The sequence below is a fragment of the Esox lucius genome, chromosome 22 (genome assembly GCF_011004845.1).
Source record: "Esox lucius isolate fEsoLuc1 chromosome 22, fEsoLuc1.pri, whole genome shotgun sequence".
Taxonomy (NCBI): domain Eukaryota; kingdom Metazoa; phylum Chordata; class Actinopteri; order Esociformes; family Esocidae; genus Esox; species Esox lucius.
In genome coordinates, this window is record NC_047590.1 from 23,478,069 (window position 1) to 23,501,432 (window position 23,364).

The 23,364-nt window shown below is 40.2% G+C and overlaps 1 protein-coding gene across 1 annotated transcript in view; it reads left to right on the forward strand.

Annotated features, from left to right (window-relative positions):
* Positions 1–6,955: 6,955 nt before the first annotated feature.
* The window catches only part of LOC109615341 (zinc finger protein 804A), a 139,353-nt gene continuing 122,944 nt past the window's right edge, over positions 6,956–23,364 (forward strand). Inside the window, exon 1 of the mRNA XM_034289927.1 lies at positions 6,956–7,558. Coding sequence (XP_034145818.1) covers positions 7,448–7,558 — 111 coding nt within the window. The 5' untranslated portion in view covers positions 6,956–7,447. The remainder of the gene's footprint in view (positions 7,559–23,364) is intronic.

Consider the following 23,364-nt stretch of genomic DNA (forward strand, 5'->3'; position numbering starts at 1 on the left):
TGTGAAGCGGTGGGGATGAAAATCAGTACCTCCAAATCCGAGGCCATGGTCCTCAGTCGGAAAAGGGTGGCTTGCCCACTTCAGGTTGGTGGAGAGTGCCTGCCTCAAGTGGAGGAGTTTAAGTATCTAGGGGTCCTGTTCACGAGTGAGGGAAGGATGGAACGGGAGATTGACAGACGGATCGGTGCAGCTTCTGCAGTAATGCGGTCGATGTATCGGTCTGTCGTGGTGAAGAAAGAGCTGAGCCGCAAGGCGAAGCTCTCGATTTACCGGTCAATCTACGTTCCTACTCTCACCTATGGTCATGAGCTTTGGGTCATGACCGAAAGGACAAGATCCCGGATACAGGCGGCCGAAATGAGCTTTCTCCGCAGGGTGGCTGGGCGATCCCTTAGAGATAGGGTGAGAAGCTCGGTCACCCGGGAGGAGCTCAGAGTAGAGCCGCTGCTCCTCCACATCGAGAGGGGTCAGCTGAGGTGGCTTGGGCATCTGTTACGGATGCCTCCGGAACGCCTTCCTGGGAAGGTGTTCCGGTCCCGTCCCACCCGGAGGAGACCCCGGGGAAGACCTAGGACACGCTGGAGGGACTATGTCTCCCGGCTGGCCTGGGAACGCCTCGGTGTCCCCCCGGAAGAGCTGGAGGAAGTGTCTGGGGAGAGGGAAGTCTGGGCATCCCTGCTTAGACTGCTGCCCCCGCGACCCGGCCCCGGATAAGCGGAAGATGATGCTATGCTATGCTATGCTATGCATAGCTGTCGCTGCTCACTAAACTATACTTGGCATTTAGAGTTTAAATTGCTACTCCTAAGTGGAAAAGCAACATAGGAGGCCAAATTGGACTAGATTTTTGGAAGAAATCATGGACTGTGAGTCAAGCAACATGGTGAGTACAATAAGTTAGATTACCCAAGTGTGACGGTGAGGTGACAGACAGCCACGTCATCTCCCGCTTTTCCCTGTTTACTTTTCATACACAAACACATTCCGGACTTTGATTATCACCCACACCTGGTCCCAATCCGGTCATTAGTATCTGTTTAAATGTTGCTCCTTTGCTCCCCTCATTTGTCGGTCATTGTTGCTTGTCTACGTTTGTTCATGTGGTGGTCCGTTTTTGGTTTATCCCTTTTGTTTTGTATGTTTTCGGTGCTCGGTGTAATGTTTGATTAAAAACACATCATCGACTGCCACTCTGCCTGCGCCTGGTTCCTTCCTCTCCAGCCCTACGCCAATCGTGACACCAAGACATACAATATATTAGCATTAGTATATTAGGTTATGTTAGACAATGTCATATAGTTTCTGAGCATCTTACTGCCAATTGGGTCACCTTATTATAGTAGATTTCAGTTCATAATGCCCTAATATGTAACCAATTGTCTATGTGATTTGGCTATGACATGTTGTGGCTGTTTCCTATGGCCTGTTCATTCCCATATTTCTCCCTGAATCCCCAACAGTGATTCAGGAGGTCCCTCTGGCTCTTAACCCACACTGTGACGCCATCATCTGGCTGGCCATTTCAGAGCTTTCCCAGAAGTCAATAAGTCTCCCTCCCCCTTCTTTCTCCTACTAGAAGATGAACATATACAGCAGTGATTTATTGCTTTGGCCTCAACGAATCACTTCTGAAAACTGCTGTATACGTTCATCTTCTCCTATTCCATTCTACTCTTTTACTTTCTACTCCTGCCCACTGTTTGCTTACTATTTAAAGGTGCTGGTCATAAAAATAGAATATAATCAAAAAGTTGATTTATTTCAGTAATTCCATTCAAAAAGTGAAACTTGTATATTATATTAATTCATTACACACAGACTGATATACGTTCACCTAAAGGATTATTAGGAACACCTTTTACATTTTTAATTAATGCAATTATCTAATCAACCAATCACATGGCAGTTGCTTCTCCTGAACTCCAAACTGAATGTCAGAATGGGAAAGAAAGGTGATTTAAGCAATTTTGAGCGTGGCATGGTTGTTGGTGCCAGACGGGCCGGTCTGAGTATTTCACAATCTACTCAGTTACTGGGTTTTTCACGCACAACCATTTCTAGGGTTTACAAAGAATGGTGTGAAAAGGGAAAAACATCCAGTATGCGGCCGTCCTGTGGGCGAAAATGCCTTGTTGATGCTAGAGGTCAGAGGAGAATGGGCCCACTGATTCAAGCTGATAGAAGAGCAACTTTGACTGAAATAATCTCTCGTTACAACCGAGGTATGCAGCAAAGAACTTGTGAAGCCACAACACGCACAACCTTGAGGCGGATGGGCTACAACAGCAGAAGACCCCACCGGGTACCACTCATCTCCACTACAAATAGGAAAAAGAGGCTACAATTTGCACAAGCTCACCAAAATTGGACAGTTGAAGACTGGAAGAATGGTCTCGATTTCTGTTGAGACATTCAGATGGTAGAGTCAGAATTTGGCATAAACAGAATGAGAACATGGATTCATCATGCCTTGTTACCATTGTGCAGGCTGGTGGTGGTGGTGTAATGGTGTGGGGGATGTTTTCTTGGCACACTTTAGGCCCCTTGGTGCCAATTGGGCAACGTTTAAATGCCTCGGCATACCTGAGCATTGTTTCTGACCATGTTCATCCCTTTATGACCACCATGTACCCATCCTCTGATGGCTACTTCCAGCAGGATAATGCACCATGTCACAAAGCTCGAATCAAATTGGTTTCTTGAATATGACAATGAATTCACTGTACTGAAATGGCCCCCACAGTCACCAGATGTCAACCCAATAGAGCATCTTTGGGATGTGGTGGAACTGGAGCTTCGTGCCCTGGATGTGCATCCCACAAATCTCCATCAACTGCAAGATGCTATCCTATCAATATGGGCCAACATTTCTAAAGAATGCTTTCAGCACCTTGTTGAATCAATGCCACGTAGAATTAAGACAGTTCTGAAGGCGAAAGGGGGTCAAACACAATATTATTATGGTGTTCCTAATAATCCTTTAGGTGAGTGTATTTCAAATGTTTATTTCTATAATTGCGATGATTATAACTGACAACTAATGAAAATCCCAAATTCAGTATCTCAGATAGTTAGAATATTACTTAAGACCAATAAACATTTATTTTTAGAAATGTTGGCCAAATGAGAAGTATGAACATGAAAACTTTGAGCATGTACAGCACTCAATACTTAGTTGGGGCTCCTTTTGCCTGAATTACTGCAGCAATGCAGCGTGGCATGGAGTCGATCAGTCTATGGCACTGCTCAGGTGTTATGAAAGCCCAGGTTGCTCTGATAGTGACCTTCAGCTCTTCTGCATTGTAGGGTCTGGCGTATCGCATCTTCCTCTTCACAATACACCATAGATTTTCTATAGGGTTAAGGTCAGGCAAGTTTGCTGGGCAATTAAGAACAGGGATACCATGGTCCTTAAACTAGGTACTGGTAGCTTTGGCACTGTGTGCAGGTGCCAAGTCCTGTTTGAAAATGAAATCTGCATCTCCATAAAGTTGGTCAGCAGCAGGAAGCATGAAGTGCTCTAAAACTTCCTGGTAGACGGCTGCGTTGACCTCAGAAAACACAGTGGACCAACACTAGCAGATGACATGGCACCCCAAACCATCACTGACTGTGGAAACTTTACACTGGACTTCAAGCAACGTGGATTCTGTGCCTCGATTTCCAAAGGAAATGCAAAATGTACTTTCATCAGAGAACATAACTCAGCAGCAGTCCAGTCCTTTTTGTCTTTAGCCCAGGCAAGACGCTTCTGACGCTGTGTCTTGTTCAAGAGTGGCTTGACACAAGGAATGCGACAGCTGAAACCCATGTCTTGCATACGTCGGTGCGTGGTGGTTCTTGAAGCACCGACTCCAGCTGCAGTCCACTCTTTGTGAATCTCCCCCACATTTTTGAATGGGTTTTGTTTCACAATCCTCTCCAGGGTGTGGTTATCCCTATTGCTTGTACACTTTTTTCTACCACATCTTTTCCTTCCCTTCGCCTCTCTATTAATGTGCTTGGACACAGATTTCTGTGAACAGCCAGCCTCTTTAGCTATGACCTTTTGTGTCTTGCCCTCTTTGTGCAAGATGTCAATGGTCGTCTTTTGGACAGCTGTCAAGTCAGCAGTCTTCCCCATGATTGTGTTGCCTACAAAACTAAACTGAGAGACCATTTAAAGGCCTTTGCAGGTGTTTTGGGTTAATTAGCTGATTAGAGTGTGGCACCAGGTGTCTTCAATATTGAACCTTTTCACAATATTCAAATTTTCTGAGATACTGAATTTGGGGTTTTCATTAGTTGTCAGATATAATCATCAAAATTAAAAGAAATAAACACTTGAAATGTATCAGTCTGTGTGGAATGAATGTTTACATTATACAAGTTTCAATTTTTGAATGGAATTACTGAAATAAATCAACTCTTTGATGATATTACAATTTTATGACCAGCACCTGTAGCCAAAGCCTGTTAAATTAGATGTCCTATTTTAAATGTTAAATTGGTTAAGTAATGTAGTTTCACTTAGTTTGTATTAAGAATGATGACTGGGATAATACTTTGGCAGAAGATAAAACAAACCAAAAACATTCCTCATCATGTTTGAATTGCAGTGGGGAAGGCCAAACATGGATGGTGAACCTGTAGGAACTTTCCACTTGATCCACTAGATGTCAGCAGGAACTGGGTAAGGTTTCATGGCCATTTGATGTAAAATTCTGTGATCTACTTACTCATTTGTAAAGCAAGGCCAAAGTGTCCTTTACAGGATTGGCCACTTTGTGCCAAATTACTTGTGCTATCAGGACACGGAACAATGGTGGTTACATAACTACAGTAGCTATAACTGAATTACCCTGAAAATAAATTCTACTTACCATACTTTCTCAAATCTATCAATCCTGACATACTGAAACCGACCACCTAGTTTACTAAACTCTACGAAAAGGTATAAATCCTGTATGCTCTAAATATGTCAGGTTTGTGTTAAGGAAAGATCTCACCGGTTGATGCTCCCTGGTCCGTCTCCACTGACCATCAGCACCCCTCCCTCAGGCAGTTCAGCATTCTTATGTGCCCCCAAAGGGTCGCTCGTGGCGAGGCCACAGAGGTTGCCGGAACTGTCTATTCTTGCAGGAACACTACATCTAAAACAGCGGTCGTCTTGATTCCCACGGGTATCTTCCCAAACCCAATGTCCAGTCTAATGTTTAGTGGTGGCTTCATAAATTTCAACGTAGCGGTTAGCATAGTCTCTTCCTTAACCCCTGGGTCTGTAGTCTTATTTTTGTCTTAGCCGCTATAGACACCGGTTGGGGCCAACGCAGGTGCGTTCTTCTCCCCATTTTTTATACATTTCTTGACACACGTAGACTCTCTCAACATGCCTAAAGTGGAGCAAGACGCAGTTTCGTCGGGCGGGGTGGGACGATGCAAAAGTCTCAGGCCTCCCAGTGATCGGCCTGGCGGAACACCGCAGGAGGGAGGGGGCGATCAGAGGGACGATCCATTCAACCTGAGCAAAAAGAACTACAACAAAGAGAAAAACTTTCCACATACCGTAGCCTACGCAGTCCAAAATTTATATTATGCCTACTGCAACTCCCATACATTACCTCGTCCATATTCCTCCAATCTACCCGGTAGGCCATGAAAACACCATTAACCAGAAAACCTAATAACTCCCAAAGATACAATTGTTCACATGCCCAGACAAAACAAACATTAACTTCTGCGCTAAATATTTACCCCAACAGACCAATGTTTGCGTTGCGAAACAACAGACCAATGTTTTTTTTTTATCTCAATTCATGTGAGCGTGCCCCGCACTTCAGAACCACTTTAACTTAATGTGCCCTAACACACATACCCGTTCCCTAACGCATTGAAGTGCCCTTACACTCAATTATCTCAATTAACGTGCCTTAACATCGTTAATAGACCCATCGGCCTGTAAGTGAGACGTTCAAGGCCCTATCCTTGTCTGCAGATTTTAAATGTGGCTTTAACACATTACCAGAACCATACTTAACTGCATTGTGACCTTACCTCCTGAGTTAAAAAATTGTCTCTGGGTACCTGTACTGATCATTCCAGAATCTAATTTCAGCCGTGCGCCCTGACTCTCACCCCTTTTGTAGCCAGCCCACGATCGGGGGGAATTTAGGCTCCAGAGACCCAGTCTCTGGCCGTGCACGGTTGACGTCAATATGGCAGAAATATTTTGGTCCTCATGACCAATTCCCATCTTTTATTTGAAAGTCAGTTTGGCTTTTAATATACCCACCTACCTCCTCTTAGGACCATGTCATGTTAGAGGGCTCCCAGTGAGCAGCTTGGGACTGGTAAAAAGTAAAAAAAAAAAAAAAATATATATATATATATATATATATATATATGTTTTAAGTTGTACAATTTTATCATCATGCAATGGAAAAGCTGATCTTTAAAATCAGGCACTTCCTCTAGACCAGGGATGGGCAAATTGGATGGTGGTGGGGGCCACAGAATCTATGCACTGGTCATCAGGGGTCTGCAGATTAACTTGGAACACACACACACATACACACGTCAATGTATTGTACGTAATTATTAACAAATACATTAAAAGTACACTAGGTCTGATGCTAGTTAACGTATATCTGGGCAATTTTTTTATATTGAACAACATGCCGTTTTCCCGCTCTGCTCATCTCTCCCGGGATTCAGCGCGTTTTCTACCATGCTATTAAAAGCATTAACCTTTTGAACGCTATAGGTTTTTTGGCTGTTTTCACTACTTTGATATTCAGGCTTATACAGAAACAGAGAGAGAAAGGCATAGACTATAAGAAAGATAAAGACATCTTAATATGTGCACAAGAGTGAGTGAGAGAGTGTCATGAAGAGAGGTTGAATAAGTGAGACACAGAGAGAGAGAGGTGGCTGCTCATTGGCCAGGAAGCACTGACTGAGCTGGAAATGTAGGAGAGGTCGCTAATGTGTGACAGGCACTCTCTTCCAGTCATCACAGTAGTGGGCTCTCAGCAATTGGCTCAGCTCAGCAGACCGGCAATGCCAAGCGCTGTATAACAGCATGTCTATCGCCGTGGGAAACGGTAGCGCCTTCCTTTCCGCAGCAGATGCTCTAACACCAAACCGCACGAGCACCTCAGCAAAAGAGGGATGAGGGAATTAAAGCCCACTGCCATAGAGAACAAGAGAAGATAAATACGGACATAGAGGAAGCGAGAGTGTGTGAGAAGCACACAAAAGCAAGGAGTGTCTGAGCATTCTGTTTTGATGAGCTTCAGAGTTTGAAGAGTCTCCCTCTCCCTCTCCTTCCATGCCTAAACAGCCCTGAGTCCCACTCCATATTCAGTCAGTGCTATGCCTTTCTGGGATTTGTGAAATAGATTACATCTATCCACTTCACTTGACTTTCTTTTCCTCGTTTGGCCAACGAGGAAGCCACTGGTCTCTAATGGCTTGTTATTACATCGTTATCAGCTCGACACATCTCAGCAATGGACATTTAAGGAACATCAAGGGAGTCTTCCGTGGTCCTCTTAACAAAAATGGCAGCAAGAACTTGGTAAGAACTGTTCCATCTGATTTACCTCTGAACACTTGTTATGACTTATGGGTGTATATATAATATCTGCTTATTATACAAGTATGTGTGGTTATGAACTATTATTAATAGTTTATTAAAATGTTACAGATGTAATATAACAGAATATCAGATGTTAAAGAAACACAAACTCATTCACGCACAACAAGTCCCTTGAACTTAAGCTTCATACACTCTTAGATTGTTTTTCAGTGGTTTTGTAAAGCAAAGAGTTACTTTTGGTAACTCTTTTGGAATAAAGCAATATAAATATTATTAAGAAAATAATTTGAATGTGATTTTCAGAATTACTTGTTTGAATGTCTGTGTCGTTCTTTAATTTATTTTAGGTTACTAATAAACTAATCAAATGTGCCAGTAGTTTTAATTATAAATCATTAGAATTGCAATGTCTTATGTTTGATGAATAATATGCAGATAACAAAGAAAAAGGGGACTCCCTGCAGTGTAATTTAATTACAGTGTAAATGTCAGGATTCCTCGAAGGAGCTTTCAAAGCTCTAATGAAAATGTGGACATTCCCTTGTTCCATTACTCCCTCTATCTCATCCGTATTTACACCTCGCTTAGGTGCTCCAGGGGATATCTGGGTGAAGGAGGCTCCACTCTAAAGAAGTGGAAATGAAATCAAATGAAATATTGATACGCTTAGTGTGTGATTACGAAAAATCATATCTCAGTAGGAACCCTGTTCCCAGGGTTTAATAAGGCAAAAATCTGGTGGGAGTATTGTGCCGTGTTACCATCAAACAGCAACAGATTGACTCTGGTCAAAGGGAAAGCAAAAGGGTATACAATCTTCACTCAGCACACCCACATCAAGACAATTATCCCACTACATCCAGCTTCAAGCAGTTATCCCAAGTGCACATATTTCTATCGGAAGCTCATTCTTTTTGATAGAATTATGAGGTAGTGGTTTGAGGAGAAAGAGTGGAGAAAGAGTGCCTTGATGCAATACATCTTTGGACAGGGTGAATTTACTGATGAATTTACTTTTAACTATAGACTGCATATTGTTTTCCCCAATCAATTTGCTAACCATTAACTAATATTCATATGAATGTCACACTGCCATGTCAGTTCGCTAATGTCACCGCCCTTGGGTAGCATGACAAAAAGCTGGTATAAATTACAAGGGCACTTGTAGTCATTGTCATGAGGTGCTATACTACTTGACCACTGTATCACAACTGTATACAGTCATAGTTAACATAGAAAGTGTTTTCCTACTTGTCATTTCAAGTAGGACAGTAGCCAACATGAAAAATAACTAATATAAATAACAGTCAGGATGTTACCTTGATGCAAGCCTGAAGGGCAGAGACATACAAGTTTGCTTTTACTTGTTAAGCAACTTTGTGACTAGTAGCTGGGCCAGTGTAGCCAAAATCAGGATGATAGTCAGGAAGCGCATAGTACTACTTCTTTTGAAAAATAAATAAAAATATATTCACTGAACATTTAAAATCAGTTGGTGTAAAACTACCAGTAAAGTATTATATAGAGACATACTCAAGTTCAAAATGTAAGTTAGTTAATTGGTAAATTACATCCATAGTTGTATTGAATCTAATCACAACTTTGATAGTTACACAAAAATATTTGTCGCAATCTAACAAAGGTAATAGCGCTATAAAGAATGTCACTTTCATTTACACATGAAATATGGTGTCTCAAACGTGTATTTCCTCACTGATTTTGCTTTGTATGAACAAACAGTTGAGCTCAGATAGCAGGATTATACAGTCTTTTGGGATTCTGGATGCTGATTGGCTGATGAAAACCAATGTATATTTAAGCAGCAAGGCACATGGGCATGTGGACAATATACCATTGCTAAAACCTGTTCTTAGGCAAGACAAATTGTTGAGTGGCTGGTTACAGCACATATCTGTGGTATGTTGGCAATATAACACAAAATGCTGAGATGCCTTATTGCAGTTATGAATTTAGATAGAACAAGAAAGTGTATGTGATGTCATACCTGTTGTATATCAGTATTCTGCATTCTAAACAACAACTTTATTACATTAGCATCCAGTTTATTATAGCAATAAGGCACCTTGTTTGTGGTATATACCATGGCTAAAGGCTGCATACAGGCAATATATACAACACCCTCTCACAAGCATTGCTTGCACTGTACCATGTCAAATATAAATACTACCAATCTCATGTTTGCATATGCAGTGTATTTCAGTTGGGGTAGTATGGCACTTGCAAAACTGGATTTCTGTGTTTGATTCCCACAGGCGGACAGTTAAAAAAATATAGACTCAATACTTTAAAGGTCTATGAATAGGATTGACTTAATAAAGTACATTTTATACCATTATGCTATTCATTGGTTATTAAAAAAAAGTCAAGTCTATGAGTCTGTATCAGCCACTATAGTGGTGCTGATACAGACTGTCTGATTCTGATGCACTCCGTAAGACAATGATTCTTGTAATTCATTTTACCTTAACATTTGCTAACCACCGAATCAGCTCATTTACAATTCATTCCAGTGCACAATATGATGTCTTTGGACATGCACATTGATTACTTAGCAAAAGACAGTTGTAGCTCTGTCTATGATTATTTACTCAACTGCTAGCAAATATATATGATACAACACAGCACAGTACAGGTGTAATACATTTTTTGAGGAGTGACCTGACTGCTACTCTGGTCAAGAGGTAATTCCTTGTAGATGCTTTCACAACTCTTTTAGGATCTATCCGCTTATACTTTAAAAAGCTTAAAACCCATGCAGCTACACATACGTTCATTTATGGTAGCTGAGATAAGACCATTTCACCGTAAGCTCTAAGGGAAAACATAGTCTAAGCAACAATGCTGTTCCACTTTAAAGAAACCAAACTGTTATCCTTCGCTGAAAATATATTTCATGCACTGTAACTGCTGAGTTTGCAAACACTTATCACTGCCTGTGCTCCCAGGGAGTGGCTGATGTTCGCCAAACAGTTGATGTGAGACCTATATTCTTTAAGTGCGTTGTTCTTTCAAAAAGTTCTCTTTGTCTCTGCAAATAATGTAATTTATTTAGTTAGAGCAATCTCATAATGGCTAAAAGACTTACACTGATGTTTGCTTTATTGTATAACAAGGCTGCCTGAGGCAGCTCAAGAGACTATGGAGGTGTAGATTCCCCTCCAAAATGATTTACCCTTGAAAAAGATGAGAATTTTTTTTTTATTTTGTGTGGAATATAATGCACTTTTATTAATGAGTCAAGGTAATCAACCAAAATTCTGAGACATGGTTATTGAGTTTGTATATTTTCAATGATGTGGCCTTCATGTGAGTTCCTAGGAAAATGCTGTCATACTGTAAATCTGGTAACATCCAACAATACTTATTTATCGAAAAATCTAGGGAAACTGGGAAATGGCTGTTTATTTACTCATTGAATGTCAGTGCAATGACTGGAAGTTTGTTCTGTTTATCAGTGCTTGACTTGGCCCTGAACTGTTCAGAGAGGACATCCTGGACCTTTATTTTTGGACAAATAGCTCTCTGGTTTCTTTTTTGGGCAGAGCAGCTGTCTGGAGCACTATACCTGCACTTTTAATTCAACAAATTAGCCAGCCACCAGATTCACACATGGGAAAAAGGTTGATCAAGGTAGAATTTCCATCAAAAAGAAATTGAAAGCAGACATTCATTATGTCTTTTTTTTTTTTTTACTGTGACCTCTAAAGGGCTCCGTAGTATACAACCAAAGTGCTGTTGTTCCAAAACCTCTCCCCATACTGTTAGATCTACATAATCTACAAAGAGAACGAGTCAAATCTTGTTGAATAACCTGCCAGCTTATTTAGGAGAAGGTATGTCAAATATATTAATTTAATGCTATTTGAATGTGGGATTGTGCTGACTGAATCTGTAGTATGAGCCGAAAAACTAAACAGTGACCGGACAGGTTAGTCTCTCATTTGAAAAACTTAGCTAGCTAGTGAACAAACTGAGCATTTGCATGTAATGGCAATCTAAAGTTTGTTAGAATTTTGTTGAACTTAATGACAATACATCAAAATGTAACTACTGTAACTAATGTAACGATACATTTTCTTGCATGTAAGTAATTTAATGAAACGTGAACGCATGGCTATAAGAGTATCATAGTATTTTCTTTTGACTGTGTTTTAAGTAGAGCGAGTCCAGCGTGAGTCCAGTAGAAAAGGCGAGTGTCCATCCATCCATCCATTTTCTTCCGCTTATCCTTCCCAGGAAGGCGTTCAGGAGGCATCCGAAACAGATGCCCAAGCCACCTCAGCTGACCCCTCTCGATGTGGAGGAGCAGCGGCTCTACTCTGAGCTCCTCCCGGGTTACCGAGCTTCTCACCCTATCTCTAAGGGATCGCCCAGCCACCCTGCGGAGAAAGCTCATTTCGGCCGCCTGTATCCGGGATCTTGTCCTTTTGGTCATGACCCAAAGCTCATGACCATAGGTGAGAGTAGGAACGTAGATTGACCGGTAAATTGAGAGCTTCGCCTGGCGACTCAGCTCTTTCTTCACCACAACAGACCGATACATTGACCGCATTACTGCAGAAGCTGCACCGATCCGTCTGTCAAAAGGCGAGTGTGTTTATTTTAAATAAGTAAAAACCTGAATTTTTCAGATTTCTTCTATAAATCAGTAGAGACTAGGAGCCAACACGAAAAATGGTAGCCTTCCATAATCATGCCAGATTGTGTAATTGAACTATAATTTGAATTGTTTGATTTTTTTTAAATGTTATTTTTCTAAACAATCAGTTTTCTCCCCAGGAGTCAAGAAGCCAATAAAAGTGAGTTATTGCTCATGAAAAATAATGCATTCTGTTTTTGAAATACATATACTTATTGCATTTCAGAAGAAACCAACCCATTAATTAAATCTGTCTTTCAGTTAGGAAACAATTCACCACAGCATAATGTGAATGGCAGCCATGCAGGTGTATGCAGTAGTATATTTACTTGGCCCAGATGACTTCCTAACTATTTTTCTTTTGGTGCATGGTATGTATTTAATTTCACTTTGTTTCAGACAGGGTCTGAAATACTAAATGTATTTCAAGTGCAGAAATAAGCCACTTTCATAGACTATACTCAATGTGGAATTTAAATGTAAAGCAATGGTAGAGCATCCTGCTTGAAATGTAAGTGTTGTTTTCTTTTACCATGGGGGACAGTACAACAACAAAACAAATTACAAAACAAAAGCCCCTAGGGGAAAATAAAGACTCTACTATGAAATGATGCACTCATTATGCTGGATTTATGTACTAAATGAATGAAATGTGGCGGTGATGAATTTTTCTGGATTTGTTTGCCCTATATGTAGCAAGCCCTTGAGCTGATTTAGACCAGACTGAGGTGGGGACATTTTTTAAACAGGGCTTTTTCTCCTTCGTTCTTGAAAAAATATATACAGTCCATGCAAGCACTGTTTTAAAAATTGTAAATAACTGACATTGTTATATTAGTTTTTTTCTGTGATATATATTGCGACATGAAAACATACAGGATGTCTTCAGAAAGAGCTTTGCTATCAACCTGACAGTATGTATCCTTCATTCTTCCCCAGCCCCATCCTTTACAATTAAAATGTATGAAACTCATGAAAATTGTTATACTTCAGAACAGGTTGCTAGGTAATAATATGTAACAGTAATAGTATAGCAATAGCAACAGTAGTAAAATAGAATGCGCAATTGGGCATAACTTACCAAAAGCACTGCAATCTGGTTCACTTGTTCAGGTGTAGCCTTCACCATGTTCGCGGCATTGTCTGTTGTAATAAACACTTGACGACTCTCATCAAAGCACCAATCAGCTAAAGCATCTCTCATCCCTGTTGCGATGTTCTCACTTGTATGATCCTCTGGGAAAATGCAGTTTGCAAACAGCGACTTTTCAGGTGGAAGTCCTGGTCTGACTTATGAATGGCTCTGTTGTCCGGCTGGACCAGAAGTCTGTTGTTGCTGTATAATATTCCACTTGTGACAGCTCTGTTTCAACTTGTGCCTTGCATTTCTCGTACAGCTCTGGGATGGCAACTTGAGAAAAATAGTTGCATGATGGCATTACATCCCGCTTGTCAAGCGACTGGATAATGTTTTTAAAACCCTCTGTAACACCCCTGGCCGGGATGCTAAATCAGGAGTTGGAGTCAGAGGTAAAGAACACCGCGTAGAATTTATTAACCCTAACAAGACAGCTGTGTGGCCACTGTCTACGCCCAACAATATCTGTTAACACACAGACTCTTGACAATCTGTCCTAGATCTGTAGCTAGCTTAGACACGTATCACATGTTACAGTTCTCTGTCACTCACAGGAGTGGAGCCACAAGAGAGAGAGATGCCTGCCAAAACCCCACCTTATATAAGCTATGGCCTGAGACCCCTGGACACGCCCCTGCTGTCCCCGAGCACCCAGAGATGCCCTCCTCATTGTGGGACGTCCCACCCGGTAAAACAGCCCCACCTAACTGTCAAGACCCGCCCCCTAATGAAACATAAGTGAGCAACTTAGAACTTTAAATGAACACAGGGTCGCTCTTTTTATTAACCTTGTTAATTGATACCATGTCTTTGGCCACGTGAAATGTTATTGAATCTGTGATTTCTCTCTGCTGTTTGGAACCTTTGTGGTATGGTGTAATACTGGCAAATGCATCCAAAATAGATTTTTGCTTTGGACGGCATTGAGATGCTTTACACTCGTTATACAAAGATTTGTGGTGCCGCCTTAAATGATCAAACAAATTGGTCGTGTTGAGGCATCAATTGCAAGGCACTCCCGACAAAGTACCTGTTTTTGGTCAACAACATCCTGTCTGTAGTTTAAATATTTCCATGTCATTGACGATGCATTTCTTTTTGCAACCAAATTCACAATTGCAGTCTTTTTTGCCGGTTCCTCGCTCAGCATTCCGTCATGCGCAAGCAGAGCCTGCATGTCAACCACGTGCAGCAATGAACCGTGTTTAAAATAATAATAAACTGTGTATTCAATAACCCATAAATCAGAGTAAATTACCTTATATCAGACATATAATGCTATTTTTCCATTTGAAATAAATATATATTGTAGACTGATATATGTTTACCTAACTAAATCGCATGTTCTGAGATGTGACTATTGCGGACGTGTACATTGCAATGTCGATGCTGAAATGATATATCGTGCAGCCCTAAATGGCACACACTCTGACATCAAACAAAGGAGATAACGGCACAGGCTCTGACATTACAAGCCAAAAACAGTTTTCCCCGCATAACACTGAAAACTGAGTTTCTGAATATCTTCACTCTGGAAGGAGTTTTTCAAAGGTCAGTTTTCAGTGACCTAAAATGCAGTTTCTGTGTGGACGAAAGGCCAAAACACATAGAACAAAACATGTCTATGTATGATCCCCTGCTGATTTTGTATGTTTGCCCACTGACAAAGAAATTATCAGTCTATAATTTTAATGGTAGGTTTATTTGAACAGTGAGAGACATAAAAACAAAAATCCAGAAAATCGCATTTCAAAAAGGTTATAAATTGATTTGAGTGAAATAAGTATTCGACCCCTCTGCAAAACATTACTTATTACTTGGTGACAAAACCCTTGTTGACAATCACAGAGGTTGTAGTTGGCCGCCAGGTTTGCACACATCTCAGGAGGGATTTTGTCCCACACTTCTGCAGATCTTCTTCAAGTCATTAAGGTTTTGAGGCTGAAGTTTGGCAACTCGAACCTTCAATTCCATCCACAGATTTTCTATGGGATTAAAGGTCTTAAAGTTGGCATCATACATAGATGCCAAATGTCAAACTACATCAAGATTGGTCATTTACTGCCATATGAGTAGTGTTTTAAGTGTTTTTCAAAATAACTAAGATGGTTGTTAATCCATGATGGTGATTTTTTGGGTCTCAGTGGCCAAAATATTCATTTAAGTTAGTAAAAACCTTTGTTTTTTTAAGTGAGGGTGAAAGCTCCTGAATTTTTTAATTGTACACAACTGAATATCCTGCTGAGACATGGTGCACTAAGTCATGTAGGCTGAATTACCATGACAGTGAAACATGTAGAACGTCATTACAACAAAATGTTTTAATATTAAAGAATTTAGATAACTGATAGACCCTCTGATAACTCTCCTTAAACATCCTAATATCAGTCGTCAATCTCTTCGATGATTTCATCTTGACTGATGGTAGAAGAGTGATCTATAGCCTGTCTTAATACAGCTGTGTTAGCTGTCTATAGTGTAGCTCTCCAGCACAGCACTTATTATCTAGCTAGTGAACTTCTTGTAGTTCAATTAGTAAATTAGCTAGCTACAATATTGCACACAAAACAGCTGTAAGATGAGTATATAATTGTAAAGTTATATTTGATTCCCAATTGAGCCAAATGTTGTTGTGTCCTAGGGCAAGGCAGTCTACCCTAATGTACTCCAGGAAAATATACCTGTACTTATTGTAAGTCGCTCTGTATAAGAGCATCTGCTTAATGACCATTATCTTCAAAGTGGAGTAAAACAAAAATGGAAATTGATTCCTTTATTAGAAACCTGCTAAATTAGCAATAAAAATGATTTGACATAACTACTCAATTCTGATAATGGTGTGATGGTTATTAATGTGCAGAAGTAGCTTTTCTAATTTATTACCTAGATTATCTAGCCCGGCTAGTTAACTTTTTTTTCTTTTACTTAACGTTTCAAATAGTAATTTCTGTTTTCAATGGGTAGCTTAGAAAAATTAAGCTTTTGACTATACAAAATGTTCTGTGAGTGACATTCATCAACTATCTACTTTTATTACACTGATGTTGAGAATGTTTTTTTGTAATAATCTAAGCTATTCCACAATCAAAGTCAATTGACAATGTGTGTCTTTAGGGTGTTTCAACAGTATGCCAAAAAGCTTATTATGTTTGTTCCAGTTCACTAATATTCTTCTTTTAACTCACAAGTTCCTGTGAGTTAAAATGGTGTTAAGGTACCCAAATTAATACAGTAACGCATCAAGAAACACAACCTCTGGTGCAGTGGACATGCCAATAAAACATGCCTCATGGTGGCACAAGCCTGTGAAGTTGGACATTTTAAAGGTTCACCACACCCATCCCTTTTGACCTAGTCTTGGAAATCAGTCCATAGGTGTAACTCCTCACTATGAAATGTTTTGCCACTGAGACCCAAAAAAATCACCATCATGGATTTTCAGCCATCTTAGTTATTTTGAAAAACAATATTGTATATATATATGACCAATCTTGATGTAGTTTGACATTTGGTATCTATGTATGAAGATCTTCAAGTGTTGTATAAACCAGACCAGTATGTAAAAAACGACATGGGGTCACCACTGGACAGGAAAAAACATCCAACATTGGGTTAATGTTTGTACACATGCGCAGTTTGTCTTTTACCCTATATTGCATAATTTTCATGCTAACTAAATGCTGAAACCCTCTAAATGCTGCTTGCATTTAAAGACAATTGCTTAGTTACAGTAACATATACAGTGGGGAGAACAATTATTTGATACACTGCCGATTTTGCAGGTTTTCCCACTTACAAAGCATTTTTATCATACAACTGTGAGTGACGGAATCTAAAACAAAAATCCAGAAAATCACATTGTATGATTTTTAAGCAATTCATTTGCATTTTATTGCATGACATAAGTATTTGATATATAAGAGTAGCAGAACATAATATTTGGTACAGAAACCTTTGTTTGCAATTACAGAGATCATACATTTCCTGTAGTTCTTGACCAGGCTTGCACACACTGTAGCAGGGATTTTGTCCCACTCCTCCATACAGACCTTCAAGTTTTGGGCTGTCGCTGGGCAATACAGACTTTCAGCTCCCTCCAAATATTTTCTATTGGGTTCAGGTCTGGAGACTGGCTAGGCCAGTTAGTGACTTTGCTGAAACTAAAATGTACAGACATGATAACCATGAAATACGTATTTGTCTTCGTGCAAATTCACAGTCCACAGCTCACCCACAACCTAAATTACTTCCGCTGAGTAGTACTCACTTTCACCATAAGTTTTGAGAGGCTTGCCAAGGAACACATCACCTTGACCGTTACCGCAACCCTGCCTGGATCAATTGCAATTTTCATAGAATTCCAACAGACCCAAAGATTATGCTGTCACACTGCACACAGCCAAACCCACCTGGACAAGAGCTAAAGAACACCTGTGAGGATTGACTACAGCTTGGTTTATAACAACATACTGCCCTCGAAGTTCATCAGGGGAGACATTAACATTCAAGTAATGCAACTTAAATAGTGAATAAAAGCATTTTAATACTTGGGAGTGAAATTCACAATCATTGCATTGCAAATGCCATGCTCTTACCATGTGCTGTTACACAGTACCCCACAAGACCTGGGGCTTGACCCATCCCAGTGCAACTGGAACTGAAACATGGACACCTCCTCTGTGCTGATTCTCAACAAATGGGCCCCTGAAAGGTACATGCTCAGTGCCCTCCTGAATTTCCTGTTCACTGATGAATGCAGGGAAACGACACAATGGTGGCAGGTTGCATTTCCAACAACAACGTGACAGATGACAGGGAGGAGATTTGAGCCCTTGTGGAGTGTTGTCAAGTGAACTACAGTGGGGAGAACAAGTATTTGATACACTGCCGATTTTGCAGGTTTTCCCACTTTCAAAGCATGTAGCAGTCTGTAATTTGTTCATAAGTACTCTTGAACTGAAAGTTACGGAATCTAAAACAAAAATCCAGAAAATCACTTTGTATGATTTTTAAGTAATTAATTAGCATTTTATTGCATGACATAAGCATTTGATACATCAGAAAAGCAGATCTTAATATTTGGTAAAGAAACCTTTGTTTACAATTAGAAGATCATACGTTTCCTGTAGTTCTTGACCAGGTTTGCACACACTGCAGCAGAGGTTTTGGCCCACTCCTCCATACAGGCCTTCTCCAGATCCTTCAGGTTTCGGGGCTGTCGCTGGGCAATACAGACTTTCAGCTCCCTCCAAAGACTTTCTATTGGGTTCAGGTCTGGAGACTGGCTAGGCCACTCCAGGACCTTGAGATGCTTCTTACAGAGCCACTCCTGGCTGTGTGTTTCGGGTCGTTGTCATGCTGGAAGATCCAGCCACAACCCATCTTCAATGCTCTTACTGAGGGAAGGAGGTTGTTGGCCAAGATCTCGCAATACATGGCCCCATCCATCCTCCCCTCAATACGGTGCAGTCGTCCTGTCCCCTTTGCAGAAAAGCATCCCCAAAGAATGATGTTTCCACCTCTATGCTTCACAGTTGGGATGGTGTTCTTGGGGTTGTACTCATCCTTCTTCATCCGAGGAGATGTCATTAACGAGTTTTTCACAAAAGTAAAATGGAGGCACTATTGTTTGAGACATCAACTTTTCATATATAACTTTTAAAGACAATGGTCCAGTGGTCCTTTACACGATTGTCAACCAAATCTGTTCAGTGGTTTCGGAGATGTCGTTTAAGTGTGTTTTTGTTAACGGCAAAATTGTGAGAAAATATTTTATAGTGCCCCCAAGAGGTATTTCTGTATGGGACTTTTTCTGTCCATTCCTGACAGACACGAGTATGTTTCATTTCATAGTTGTTTGATGTTCCATTTGGGATTAATTGACTTAAAGTTATAGACCCACCCAGGTCAATTTCATTCGCTGATTTCGCTGTACTATTTGAGATATCAACTTTTCTTATATAACTTTTAAAGATAATGGTTCAAAGGTCCTTCACACCACACGGCATGCAAATCCATTCAGCGGTCTTGGAGGAGATGTCATTAACGAGTTTTTCACATTTATTTAGTCAGCATGAGAAGGGGCATGTATGGAACTTGGCTGCATGACTCTATGACAATCAGTTTATGAGATATGCATGCTCAAACCTTCAACATTTGACCAAGTGCTACAGCGCCACCATGGGGTGTATATGTATAGTAATGGCAACAGGCATGCACAGTTTCATGCAAATTGAGCCACATATGGCCTAATAAAAAATAAAGCTGCAAGCAGCATTTAGCAGGTTGCAGCATTTAGCAGGTTTCAGCATTGAAGCTACTACTAGCCAGATATTCTTTCAACTTATATCCATAGTTGCAAGCAATAAGACATTGATGGTTTTTCCTTTCCTATAGTGCCCCAATGTGGCCAACTTGAAACATCATTCACACAAAGTAAAATCACAACCCTGATCATGTGTACCAAATGTAATCTCACTGAGTGACAAAGAACAATGATGAACTGGAACAAACACAATAGGGTTTCACAAGTGAACGGCTGAAACCCTAATAATGAACTGGAACAAACATAATAGGGTTTCACCAGTGATCTGCTGAAACCCTAATAATAATAATAATGAACCGGAACAGACACAATAGGGTTTCACCAGTGAACAGCTGAAACCCTAATAATAAAATGAACTAAAACAATTGGGTACCAGTACCTATGGTACTTGGTCCCCTAATTATAAAAGTACATTATTATATTGTAGTAGCTGTGCAGAATCCATACAGGCTTTAGATTCTGAAATGTTCTTAAATACTCTTGACTGGCACCAATAATGAATGTACAGTTAGGTCTGGAAGTAATTTGACAGTGACACAACTTTTGTTATTTTGGCTGTGTACCAAAATATATTCAGGTTACAGTTAAATAATGAATATGGGCTTAAAGTACAGTCCCAGCTTTAATTTGAGGGTATTCACATCCAAATTTGCGGAAGGGTTTAGGAAATACAGCTCTTTAATATCTAGCCCCCTCTTTTTCATGGGCAGGTGTGGGTTATTCCTTTGTTATTTCTTCATCAATAAAGAAGGTAAGAGGTCTGGAGTTGATTCCAGGTGTGGTATTCATATTTGGAAACTTGCTGTAAACCCACAACATGTGGTCAAAGGAGCACTCAAAGCAAGTGAAACAGGCCATTGTTAGGCTGCAAAAAGTAATGTTTGGTACATTCTGAGAAAAAGAAGACAACAGTGGTGGATGATTGTAGGATACTTTCCATGGTAAAGAAAACCCCCTTTACAAAATCCAGCCAAGAACAGTCTCCAGAAGGTAGGCATATCATTATCCCAGTCTACCATAAAGAGAATAATTCACAAGCAAATACAGAGGGTTCACCACAAGGTGCAAACCATTCATAAGCCTCAAGAATAGAAAGGCCAGATTAGACTTTTCCAAATTTGACAGTGACACAACTTTTGTTATTTTGGCTGTGTACCAAAATATATTCAGATTAGAGTTAAATAATGAATAAGCCTCAAGAATAGAAAGGCCAGATTAGACTTTTCCAAAGAACACTAACAAAGCCAGCCCAGTACTGGAACAGCATTCTTTGGATATATGAAACTAAGATCAACCTGTACCAGAATGATGGGAAGAATAAAGTATGGAGACGGTTTTGAACAGCTCGTGATCTGAAGCATACCACATGATCTATAAAATATGGTGGAGGCAGTGTGATGCCTTGGCCATGCATGGCGTCCAGTAGCACTGGGTCACCAATGTTTATTGATAATGTGACAGAAGACAGAAACAGCTAGACGAATTCTGAATAATGAATAATTGCTCAGATTCAGCAAAGTTGATTGGACGGTGTTTCACTTTACAGATGGACAATGACCCAAAACATGCTGCGAAAACAACCCAGGAGTTTTTAAAGGCAAAGAAGTGGAATATTCTGCATTGGCCGAGTCAATCACCTGATCTCAATCAGTTCGAGCATGAATTTCACTTGCTGAAGACAAAACCTAAGGCAGAAAGACACATGAACAAACAACAACTGAAAACAGCAGTAGTAAAGGCCCGGCAAATCATCAAAAAGGAGGAAACACAGCGTTTGGTGATGTCCATGCCTTCCAGACTTCAATCAGTCACTGCCTGCAAAAATGAAACATTTTTTATGGTTGTGTTAATTTGTCCATTTACATTTGAGCCCCTGAAATAAGGGGACTGTGTATTAAAATGGTTGCAATTTCTAAATGTTTCATACAATATTTTTGTTCAAGCCCTTGTGTTAAAGCTGAAAGTCTGCACTTCAATTGCATCTCGTTTGTTTCATTTCAAATCCATTGTGGTGGCGTACAGAGCCAAAGTTATGAAAATTGAGTCCAAATATTTCTGGGTCCTAACTGTATGTATTTTCTTATTTTAAAATACTTTTAAATTGTATTTCTATTTCACCAGTAAAAGGCTACTTAATTTAAGGAGCATTTTATTTCCTCATAATTTTTTCATTCTTTGACCTAAACATTTTCCAATTACATTTTACTGGATTACATTACATTAAATATCGGCCATCTGCCCCCTTGATCCTGGAAAATCAGTGATGGTATTGGCCCTAAAATTCCATATCGGTCATTCTCTTGTATATCCAGTTTATCTGACTCATTGTAGTCTCCTTGTGAAAATTCTGAAATATCTAAGGAAGGTCAGTTCCCCTCCCTGCTCCTTAGGCAAGCACTAGGGTCTTAAAGATAATACAAGCGTAGAGGAATGGGGTCACATCGGACACCTTGGTAAGTGGACACCATAAAGTTAACTATGATGGAGTGGTCTTGTAGCCATCAGGTCTTTCCCAGGAGAAATAAAAAAAAATGATATGTTGACCTTGAAACGGTGGGATGACATCTAAGTTGAGATGACTTGGAGAGATATAAGGGTGTCAGAAAGAGGGAAAGAGAAAAGTAGTTGAGTGTCATCCATATAGCAATTTGAAAGACCATGTGAGGATATGACCTCACATGTGACTTGATAATATAGGGTCAAGCATGTGGAAAACGAACTTAGAATTATTTATATTTTATGTTCATTTTGTGGGGGTCACTCTTCTGGCTTTCACATCTTGTTTCATTGTACATGAACCCATCCAATGTAACCTTAATACTATGCCTTACTGTTTCTTTCATGACACCAGCTGCTCCCTTGACATTTGCTCCCCATTAATTAGCAGCAAAGAGGACAGATAGTGCTACATGTATGTGTGAACGGTGCCTGTTTACCATCAGATATGACAGAGCCTCCATCTGTTACCCAATGCGATCAAATGGTCAGGGGACTAGAACTGTTATTGTTAACCTAAAATAGTTAAAGTAAAAGCCAGACTCTAGATCTTGAACATACTAACCTTGACAATGAAAGTATACTGGGGAGGTTAATGTAATGTGTAAAATGATGTGTCATGCAAAAGTGGTATTAGCACTACACACAAATTGTGGTACTTTGTAACAGAAACTCCAGGGTCATGTTCCTCAAATACCAAAGAAGAAATGGACAGAAGCTGTGGGGGAAAAATGCAGGATTCTGAACCCTTAGTATAAACAAAATTCTGGCGCACCAATAGGCAGTAACGCACTAGACATGTGTTTGGCATTCCCACTAGTCTAGAGCACCAGAAAGTAGCAGCTGTGTGTATCCTGGGGAACATTTACCTTCACATCTTATCACTTAACTGAGGAAACTGAAGGACCGCATGGGCATTGACACATTTTCCACCTCTGTTGGCTTTCTTGTAGGATAACGGAGAATGAGCCATCAATTAGCCTCCTTTCTCTCCCTCATCATGCCTGTGCTCCAGAGCCCCCGATGGTCACACTAATGAGCAAGGATTGCACAGCGTTTGATTTGGTCTGAAGAGCTCCTTCTTGTTTCATTTTAGCAGTCAGAGTTCTTCTTCCACAAATAATGAACACATTAATCCAACTTTGTTTGAGGTGGAACTAGCGTTT